General features: G+C 36.4%; 1 protein-coding gene across 1 annotated transcript; it reads right to left on the reverse strand.

Annotated features, from left to right (window-relative positions):
- Positions 1–390: 390 nt before the first annotated feature.
- Positions 391–11021, reverse strand: LOC122580265 (zinc finger CCCH domain-containing protein 44-like). Its single transcript, XM_043752543.1, has 10 exons — positions 10372–11021; positions 10178–10257; positions 8456–8643; positions 7380–8319; positions 7170–7297; positions 3787–3846; positions 3649–3699; positions 3491–3561; positions 3214–3365; positions 391–3119 (listed from the first exon to the last, which is right to left on the reverse strand). The coding sequence occupies exons 1-10, from the start codon at positions 10710–10712 to the stop codon at positions 604–606; spliced, it is 4527 nt and encodes a 1508-aa protein (XP_043608478.1). The 5' UTR covers positions 10713–11021; the 3' UTR covers positions 391–603.
- Between the last annotated feature and the right edge of the window lie 421 nt (positions 11022–11442).

The raw sequence follows: 11442 nt of genomic DNA on the forward strand, positions 1-11442 counted from the left end.
GCTGGAAGGTTTTACGAGTATTTGTTACAAAAACGATAGATTGAATTATTAGGCACGAATGAATCTTCAGTTCATACGTCAAGATGTTGCTAAACACTTCATTTGAAATGTTAATAATTGAATAATGTTGTTACTATCAATTTTTAATCCTAGAGTTTTAATTTTTTATATGATCTTAACGTTCGTTAAAATAAAAATGTTTTTATGAGAACGCAGCCCGTATAGCGATAATTTTTATAAACCTTCATAAAGTAATGAAAATGCAGACAAACGGACTCTATGCATATTGGAACGTCTGCTAAAGACAGCCAAACAATGGCAGACCTTGAAACTTTACAAACAGACAGTGAAAGCTGAATCGAATTGTTGGCATGGGTAGGGAGAATTGTATTGATCTTTATGACCCTGAAAATTTAATTTAATTGACACCAGTTACATTGACTAAAAACTAACAGATATAGAGCCACCTGACAACACGCCTTAATAATAATAATTATCATAATATTGATATTCATATATTAATTAATTAACTGATTATACAAAAAGGAGGACCAACCAACAAACCAACCAAAATGAGGACCAACCAACCAACACACCACCCTCTCATTTTGGTGTGTGCAGATACTTGCAGGAAGCTCCCTTCTTGCACCTGCCGCTCTCGTAATATCTACACCGCTGCCCTTTAGATGGTGGCTTTGAATGACCTCCACCGCTACCGGTACCCAAGGAAGACTGTTTGTTCCAATAACTCCTACTGGTCCTGGTATATCCTGGTTCATCAACGTGATGACTTCTCTCCCGTGGACTTTTACTATTACTGTTGTACCTTTCCCCACCAGACCTGCGCGGATTTGGGTTTGGATTAGCGTTTGGGTTTGGGTTCAGGTCCCACCCTACGTTCCCATTACCACTACCCAATGTAGACTGTTTGTTCGACGAACTCCTACTGCTCCTGGTATATCCTGGCTCCTCAACATGATGACTTCTCTCTCGCGGGCTATTACTACTACTGTTGAACCTTTCCGAACCAGACCTGCGCTGGTTTGGGCTTGGATTTGGGTTTAAGGTTGAGTTTGGATCGGTGTTCGGGTTCAGGTCCCACCCTATGTTCCCACTCCGACCTTCACCTGGTCTTCCTGTATGATTGGATTTACCTTGAGTTGTGTCTGATTGCAAGTTAGACGGGTCAAATGGATCCAGTCCCAATGTCAAGGGCGGCGGCGGTGGTGGTGGAGGCAATTGTTTTTGTTGTTGTGACTCTTCTGGCTTGATAAATTCACCATCTTCCTCCGTGTCTTCTCTCCTGTGGTTGGTTGTACCTTCCAACCCTTTGATCTGAGCAACTCTGCTGACTAACTTTGCACCAATACCAAAGCTCTTTGGTGCTTGCATGGGTTCGCCAGACTTTGTTTCCAGCATTTGTTCTGGATTTTGTACAATGCCACCTCCTGGCCCTCCATGACTCGTTTCAGAACCGCCATGACTATGACGTGTATCACCTTGTGCAAGTGACTGATGAAAATTGTAATTTCCATTTTCCTTCGCTTCCACTTCACCAATTTTTGTTTCCATCTCTCCCTCATCACCTTCTGCTTTAGCAGATGCATTTATGTCAATCATTCCCTGTGGAGCTCTCTCCATATCCGTCCACTTAAAACCCAAACTCTCGGAATTTGTTCTGTGAGGAATACCACTAACAGCCACATCAGGAGTGATAAAGGAATGTTGCTGAACCCCATTTGATGTCTTCATAAAATCAAAACCAACTAGATGTTCATCTGTGGTAGCGGTTGTGGTCGTGGTGGTAGCCGGGTTCGTGGACTGACAAGGTAATTGAATATCTCCACTAGAGCTAAAACCATCGCTTCTTGTACCCTGATCAGGGGTAGGACTGAACTCATCAAATGACCCATTAAACAAATCATCAACAAAGCTGTTCCTCCTTGAAGTGGGTGATGGCAACCCATGTTGTGACTCCATAGCATCCACTTCAGCCAACAGATCTGAAACGGATTCCTCTGCTAAAGTGCTAAACTCGATCATTTCGCCCATTCCATGCCATGTTGTAAAATCATTACCTGCAGGCTGTGATTGATTAACATTGTGGTCAATGTTGGAGGTCGGAGTAGCAACATGATCCCCTGCAACCTCTGGAGTTTTAAAAGAAGAAACGGATACAATTCCTGAGTCAACCCACTGCTCACGTTTGGCTGGAAAAGAACCTCCATCCCATTCATTAGAAACTGGGACTTTCGCCCCCCCACCAACTACTAGACTTGAAGCACTACTCCAACTTGGGGGGTTCCCTGAATCCTGAACCAATAGTATCTTCTCCTTTTCATCTACCATCTTCTTTGGTGAAGGAGCAGGCAAATCAATGACAGCTGCAGGGGCATGCCTGATATCAGCTCCACTTACGGGATTAAGGTGTACAGTTGGTTCATTTAAGGGGCTAGAGTTCAAAGTTTTATTAGCACTCCAGTTCTGTCCAAAAGATTGTCCTGAGGAACCATTATTGTCAGCTAACTTCTCCTCGGCATACTGAGTTGCAGCAACAATGGATGATGGAGCTGCCCTGCAAACATTGTGACCTTCAACTTGATTACTAACTTTGTTGGTAAGAATTACGTTCTCATAGTTGCTGAACTGGTCTCTTAGAACATCGTTCAAAAGCAGGGATTTGTCCTTGTGGTTCGCCCATATCCTCATATCAACAGGGAAATATCCAGTTGTATTCCACCTCTGAAGCTGTATGAGAGAAAATGGGCCTTGAACTTTTCCATTTGGATCAAGGTAATGCCATACTGAATCATTAGGAGATGAAGCTATTGTTTCTGGTGAATTGTTGGATACTGGTGACCTTATTGTGGCTTGCTGATCCAACTTGGTAACTGTTGAACCCTTAAAATCGACCTCCTGTTGTGAATGTTCCAATGTTGAAGCCAAGGCCACTTTTTCCACTTGTATGCTCACTGTCTCTTTGGTAGATCCCCCTTTCATACTTAGTTTCTCATCTTTCGGTGACCAATTATCAGCATCGTTTGATCTCCCTGCTCTCTTTATAGGAGAACGTGAACTCTTGCTGCTGACACCAGAATATTTAGACTCCATGTGATCTCCTGTAGAGTGCAGAGTTTAATGACACAACGCATATTAAAAACTGAGTAAGGGATTAAAAAAGTCTACGACAGAATAAAGAGAAACTGTGCAAACCATGTTCTTTGTTGAAATACTCTTCAGTGTCATCTGATTCATAATGTGGATTCATTTTTGGATCAGAATGAACCACCGGAATTTGCTGTAGCCTGCGCTCACGCTCATCTGGAGTTTTCAGAAGTTCAAGTTTCTCCACACATTCTCTATAGGTGAGGCTAGTTAAGAAATACCAACATGAAGCAAGCTAGTGAATGTTGATAGCCAACTTTCTATAGCAAACAATCTTTTTAATTAAAGAATAAACAATTATTATGATATACAGTCAAAAGGATATCCCTTCTTATTTTTTTTTCCACTAGTCGTGTCACGAAGATGAGTGAGCCGCAATATCTCCTTCTCCATCCACTGGAATAAAGAAGAAATAGAAGCGATTAAAGCACTAAAGCATCACATACACAGAAACTTTATTAAGCAAATAAAAAATGAGCTCACATCATTTAGCTTGAGTGACTGCAAGGCAACGGCCTTTTCTTGTATTTCACCCTGAAGGAAGCGAAGCGTCGACATAAAAACAGAGGAAGGAAGAACAACACAAAAGGGAACCTTCAAAAGGTAGACATGTAAACTTACTACAGTGAAGTGATTTACAAGACCGCATCTTATACTTTGTTGCAGACGTCTGCATTCTTCCTGAAATGGCGTTGACGAATATTATATCAAACATGAGAAAGATGTTTGAGAAGAACATACAATCAATTAGACGAAGTTTGTAACTACATAGACTTATAATAATATATATAAAATCTAAATCTATCCACGTCTTCACCGGCAGGAGGCAAATTTAAAAATCCTCAATATTTAATATTTATAAAAGACAAGAATCCCCAGTATCTATATTCATTTATAAAGCACTAGTTTACAATACCGTCTGATGTAATGATATACGTTCCATAAAGATCCACCTAATAATCTTCCTAATGATATGGCCATTACACTTAAAGAATGAATATTTGCAAGGAAATTAACAGATTATTTTTCTATGTAATATGTAAATTGTCAACCATATCCAAAATCACAGAATCAGTCTTAATGTTATATTGTTATACAAATAAAATGTTAAAATCAATTTTTATAGCCTTATAATTGTATTTCCATAAAAGCCAACAAATGGCGTTACAAATCATCATGCTTGACTCAATTTACTGAAACATATCTTAAAGATTTATTGAGGTGACACAATTTTACATAGAAAAGACAACTGATTTATTCGATTTTAAAACAAAAGATGCATGTTATATATTAAGTATGTCTATGTCATCTATATCTATATCTATACTTCAATCTTTATCTTTATCTTTATCTTTACTATATCATAACGCATTTTGGGTCTTCTATTTATGGTATATCTTAAAATTCAGATTTTGAAATGTCCAAAATGCCCTTAATATATCAGCATCTCTAACAACTAAAACACATGGTCTACCAAAAACACCTTTAATGAATTAATTTACAACATTTATCATTTAACTCCTAAAATAACTACACTCTCCCTATTTATATCAATAACCTACACCTCTCGCAGCCACAGCCATCACCCCGCCGCAGCATCGCGCGGGCATCATCTAGTACTAAAACAAAAAACATTTGATAGTAGTCTTAAAATTTGAAATTTAAGAACACTAAAATAAGGTAAGTCATTAATATGCAATTAAATCAATGTTAATTAATTTGTCAACATCAACATATAATATTTTTACAACACTACTGGTCACCGGGGGTCGGCAAAGCCGGGAGCCGTCACCCTTAGTTTTGTCTCTACGTTGAAACTATACAACTCCATGCATGGTGTGGTACATTTCTACTGTTTGTGTATGTGTGTGTGTGTGTAAGAAAAATCGTTTGAGATATAGACTTCTATTAATCAATAGGAGCCTTTGTTATAAAATCAAATAAGTCACCTTTTGAGCTAACTCAATTAACTAAGCCCTTTCTTTTCAATCGATCTCCTAAATAATACCTTACTTTGTCAAACCATTAACAATAAAAAAATTTCCAATAGATATTAAAACAATTATATTCCTTTTTATACCCAACTAAAAATATTCACCATTCAAGAATACAACTGAACAATCTCTCCAAAATTAATAATAATCTTCTTTTTTTTCCAATAAATATCAACACAAATTTGTTCTTCCAAATAAATGCAAATGTGTCATTTAACTTAAATTTCAAAAAGTTATATACTTTGAACTAAAATTTATTCTAATCTTAAAGGTGGTCGGGGAAAGGTTTAAATACGGTCACGAGATACCCCGGTGAGGTTGTGTGCATCTGACTCAATAACACTCGTCTTCCACAAGGTAACCCGAAAAAAATAACTCATCTGTTGACCCATATATATGTGTGATAGTATATCAATACCAATAGATGATTACTAATAATTGAGACTAGTAAATGTATGAATTCATCTAAAAAATTAAGCTAAATTTTCATATTGTTTTATGGTGATAGTTGCAGTTTATGAACTATAGTTGCCTTGATATAATACTACTCATTATTGGTTGATACCATAGTTGGATACCTCTGCCCCCTCCACCACACTAACACTAACCACCAACATAAATAACAACTTCCCTTCAATGTAGCACAACCGCATTACATGGGCTTTCTCCTAGTTAGACTATATGCATAGTTCAAAGATCTAATAATAGATAATATTTAGATACATGTAACCCTTAGTAGTCGCTACAGAGGTTATCGTAATTATAATGAGAAAGTTTCTATCTTAAAATGTCTTAATGATTGGTGATGTAACTATGTAAGATAAGCTTGTTATTTTTTAGTAATTATAGAACATGTAATATATTTCATAAAGCGGGTTCCTTGTAATATATAAATACTTTACCATTTGTCTCACATTAATCAATATACTGAAAAAATGTACTAAACTAGTCCTTAAAAATTAATTTTGTAACATTTGAACCATTGGGTGACTTGATGATCGATTCATCGGATAAAGTTGATGATATTGAGAGCAATTATATATGAACATGACATGTAACATCAATAACGAATGATAGATAGTATGTGTATGGCAGATTTCAATGAATAGCTACATAAATTCCTTTTGTCCCATACTTGATCAATCACCATACTAAAAAAAGTTCCAAAATGGCCCCTAAAGTTGGTTTGTTTTCATCTCATTTATGTCATCAAGTATCAACTTGACATGCAGAAACGATCCTCGGGCTACCCACATGGGACACAAAACTAAATTTCAACGACTCATTCATAACATTTTCGTAGTACAATGAGTCAATGACCAATGTGAGACAAATCTCAAAGTATGTATTTCACGGAATTACCCTACTTCATAACACCAAACTTTATTTAAGTTATCGAGTCATTTTACAATGGGTTGAAATTCTTATAAAATTTAAATTGGTTTCATACCATTTTAAAATTCAACCATTTTTACTATAACATCGCACCTGATTGGTTTAAATATGGTTATGACAGGTTGTCTTAATGTAATGAATTTATATAACTTCCATATGATAGTCGTCATGAACAAAAATGGTTTAAATAGTAAAATTTGAGTTTTTATATCTCGGAATTAGGATTACATCTAAAAAAGTAAGTCTAAAACTATAATTTGTTCAGCAGTCAACTTTTTACGTGTGATTATATTTATTAATGAAACATAAGAAAAATCAATGTTATAAAATTTAGTTATATATTAAAATAAAGAGTGATAAGAATACATGTAGTAGAATAAAGATGGAAGGGAGACAAAGGGTTGGAAAGTGGGTGTGTAGATTTAGCTTAAAAGCATAAAGATAAATGGGTCGAGTGGGGCCAGATCCAATCCCTAGTTATCTGTGCAAGACCAATGAGGGAAGTCTCATTCCCCATCATATTTGTCACACATGAATCTAATAGTAAGTCATGACAAAGCAAAGCAAAACAAATGAAACAAAGAGCAGAAAGGAATATGAGAACTAATTTGTGACCTCGGAAAAGTCTTGGTCTGAAATGGTATCAATTGATATAGTCTCCTTCTTGTCTAAGTTTAAGACTTCAAGCATAACATCCGTCGATTTGTTCCCAATCTTATATGGTACATCCACCTTACTTGTACCTGAAATATTGGTGGTAAACTTTAGATACTAAACTTACAAAAAAACGCATAAACGTCCCCGAAAATGGAGCTAAGGTATTACCTACAACTTGAACAAGTCTGTACATATCATGCTTCAGATCACTACCCAATATTCTTATTTTGACAATTGACCCAACTACCTTGCAATGAAAATTTTCACTCTCTTCTAAAAGATTTTCCATCAAATCACGCCGCAGGTATATCAAATTCATATTGTAAGCATCAACTGCAGCAAAATCGTCCAACTTATTCTGTAATGCGTCTTCTTTATCCTTATCAAGATTCCTACGTTTTTTATCTTTCCCTATAGTCGACACATTGTCACTGGTCCAATCAGCATCTTCTGGTACTGCAGTCCGTTTAACCCTGGTCTTCCGCAAGTTTTCTTTAACCAAGTTTTCTTTAATCAAGTTTTCTTTTACTAAAAGGTGGTGGTCTAGAAGCTTCAAGATTTGAATGTGACCAATACGTGGTTTTCCAAAGAGACTATTTAACCTAGAATCACATATGATCTGAGTTTTCTTTTTAGCATCCCAAAGATTATTTTTATTTATGTACTCCATCATAAGTGCCTGGACATCAAACCGAGACAATTCAGAGGTATTACCATTCTTCATATGTGCAACAAAATCCAATAGCTCTTTTGTTGCCCAGTCCTTGCACTCTACCACAGCTACACCTTCACTTTTAGCATTATCTGGTTTTTCCATATTTACAGTTTCTTCAGGGGGTATATTGATCTGTTCATCTACTTTTCTTCTTTTAGATTCATTTTCCTCCACATTATGAACAGATGTTGGTGATGTAATGCTCCTCAGTTCAATGGCTTTGTTATGTACACCGTTTGATGGAAGAGATGAAGATATTGTACATGTCTCTTTCCAGGGATTTTTAGCTTCCATAAGTTCATTCAGAGTTAATGATAATTTTCCTTTTAAGTAGACCCAATACACTTTAAATAGATACTCCCAGCTAAGTTTATCATCAAAATCGACTTGAACCTGAAAGATAACAGATCATTTGAATTTGCAAAGTGCAAAAAACTCTAGACCTGTCAAACCTAAGTGAAGTGTGCAGCACGCTCTATAGAGCATGTTAGCTATAAACGGCATATTAAAGTTATCAGAACTTGCATACCTTTCCATCCTCGCCCTGACCATTATTCTCGATCAACATGATGGTTTTCATGCATATTGTGCAAAAACCTTTATCACCTCTGACACACACATAATCAGCTTTTCTAATGCAACCCCTGCACAATGAATACGTACAAGTATAGCACATATGATGTGCCGTCTTCTGGCATATACTACATATATGCCAACCTGGAATTCATATATACAACATATTAGCAATATATATAACCTACTCTACGTATAATATAAATCTATTACACATTTCAATAGACAGCGTATTACGAATGAAGTTACTAGAATGCCAAGTTGTTAAGAAACAAAAGATTGCAGTTGTCATTGTTACTAATTAAACCAATAAATGCTTTCCAGAGTATGTGTCAAATGACAAATAAAGCAACAAGGGTGAATCAATGTATATAAGTGTGATTCTCGCCTCGAATACATAAGCAAAACTGTCAAATAACTCCTCGCTGTAATGCCATTTGGCTCTTGTTAAAACTAAATCCTCTTTGCGATTGCATAAAGGCTACATTAAAGATACGGCAATATCAAGTTTCCAAAGCTTTCAAATCATAACTGAAGTCACAAATGTATCCACACTCATCCCATTTTCAGCTTTGCACGTCACCAAAAATGTATGTTGCCACTCTTTTATGGAGGTATTATGAGGTCATAACGATTAAACAAACAATAACTCTCAGCAGTCACCCTTGCGTATCTTTTAGAGTATAACTGTATTTTTATGATGTTATAGGCATGTCCCTCTCCCCATAATACAGTGCCTTTAATTTAGAGAACTCCCAACATGAGGGCAATTTCATGCACGCCTATAATACGTACCACAGCCTCTTTAGATCCAAATACATCTATTTTAGCGTAATCTTCTCGTTGAGTATACTTACAGAGATCTAGAACTAACCTATTTCCAATAAAAGTAATCTATATCCAATTAATGGTGTTCGATAACCTAACAAGCCATGCCAAGTCACCACCTTGAGCCATCACAAAAACCTCAAAAAAATACTTTAAATTCACTGAAGCTAACCATACAGAATTCTTTACTGATATACACAGAAGAAGCGTCTAAATCAACCTCATCTCAAACGGAACTTGAATAGCTAGCCATCCCACGTCTCCATGGAAGGCCCCTATTACTAGCATTCTTGTTTCTCAGCCTTGATGCTGTTGAAATACTTTTGGTCCTCAATTTTCCTCGTATCTTCGCTTAATTAAGAGTAGCATTCAGCTCTCCCTCCTCTGCTCTTGGTTATCGGCTTAAAAGTGACATCCATAATGACAGTAGAATAAATACAACAACAGAAACAAACAACGTCTCATTACAACTTTTAACAAAATAAGTATCACCATGGTATCAGGATGACCTAGTTAGCCTAGAAGTAAAGCCTATGTAGCAGGAACTTACAAATGGACGAGGTCTATATTCTATAAACATCAAACGTGAACGACGTAGATACATGTTTATGGTGAAATCTAAAACAGATACAAAATGTTGCACTATCCAAGATATAATTAACAACTAATCATACCATTATTCACATAACCAATCTATCCTCTCGTCTCATGTTTACCGTAATCTAAACCTAACAAAGCGTCTACTCTTATTATTCCCGTACGCATCTCGCATTTCTAAACCTCCTACCACATATTTAAAGGTAACAAAACCCTAAAACTATCATGCATTATATCCGAAAACCCTACATACCACAATTCCATTTAGCCGCGGATTCAAAGAATGCTTCATCGCGTTTTATACAAGCCGGATGATACGCCTTTGGACATCCCCTACACCAAATCACACACAAATTAATAAATCTATATATACAAATATATACATATACATATAAATACAATAATAGTAATTGAAACTGATTGATCACATGCAATTGAATTATATACCGGCGATCGCAAAGAACGAGACTACCGCCATCAAAACAAATAAAACAAACATCTTCTTCATCTTTTTGCTTGTGAACACACTGCGAAGAAATCGATACCGGTTTCGGCTTCGGTTTAGGTTTAGGAAGTTGAAGTGGAGCTGGAAATTGAGATTGAGATTTAGGTGGACGTCCTCTTTTCTTCTTAATCACTACTTCTAATCCTCCGTTATTCACTGAATCATTTACAGTTACAATCGGTGGCTGTGACTGTGGCGGTGGCTGTTGCTGTGGCGGTGGTGGATTAACAGAATTAGGAACCGGATGTTGACTTTCAGCTACCAAACTTTGACTTTCCATCATTTTTTTCTCAATTAAATCATTTGATGAAGAAATGAAAGAAAGAATAAAAAAAAGGGGGGGAAATAGAAACCCTAATTAGAGATTGATTGATTGATTGATTGTGGTGGTTGGTGGTGGTAGTGGTGGAGGAGAGTTGACCGGAAAAAGGGGATATAAATGGTTGGTTGGGTGTGTATGTGTGTGAGCCGACTTGAGTTGGGTGGGGGTTTTTTTACACCTTTCGGCGACACGACTTAATTAATCAATCTATAGATATATTATATCTATATCTATATATCTAATGACTCACAATAATGAAACACACACACACAGAAGGAAAGAGAGAGAGAGAGAGAAAGAAAGTAAGAGCGTTGAACGCGGCCTCCTTTTGTCGATTATTCTTTCTTATGCTTGCTAACACGTGATCTGTTTTTTCTTCTCACTTCATTTTATTTTGTTTCCCTTGTTTTATTACTACAAGCCCGACTTCGGTCAAAGTACGAAGAGTGTAAATTAATTTCATTCTCTTTTAACAACGGAGTTTAATTAAACAAGTCTTCACAAGATATCTATATCTACAAGGGCTTAAAACTCGTCCGTTGGACGGTGGGGATGAAAGGAAATTGTTTTCATTGTTGAATTTGTTGGTTTTGTTAAAGAGTTAAATTATACCGAGTATTAGATAACAGTCATATATAGATATATTACATTCTCAGTCTAGAACTGGGCTTGAACCTTACTGTTTAAACAT

Source organism: Erigeron canadensis, chromosome 8, assembly GCF_010389155.1.
Source record: "Erigeron canadensis isolate Cc75 chromosome 8, C_canadensis_v1, whole genome shotgun sequence".
NCBI lineage: Eukaryota > Viridiplantae > Streptophyta > Magnoliopsida > Asterales > Asteraceae > Erigeron > Erigeron canadensis.

Bases quoted from the DNA above. Each gene is read 5' to 3' on its own strand.
- LOC122580265 (XM_043752543.1), bottom strand. From the start codon at position 10,712: ATGATGGAAAGTCAAAGTTTGGTAGCTGAAAGTCAACATCCGGTTCCT. The intron at 3,847-7,169 runs GTCACAAATTAG...ACGCCATTTCAG, and splicing joins CAGACCAAGACTTTTCCGAG to GAAGAATGCAGACGTCTGCA. The intron at 3,700-3,786 runs GTAAGTTTACAT...CGCTTCCTTCAG, and splicing joins TTGTAAATCACTTCACTGTA to GGTGAAATACAAGAAAAGGC.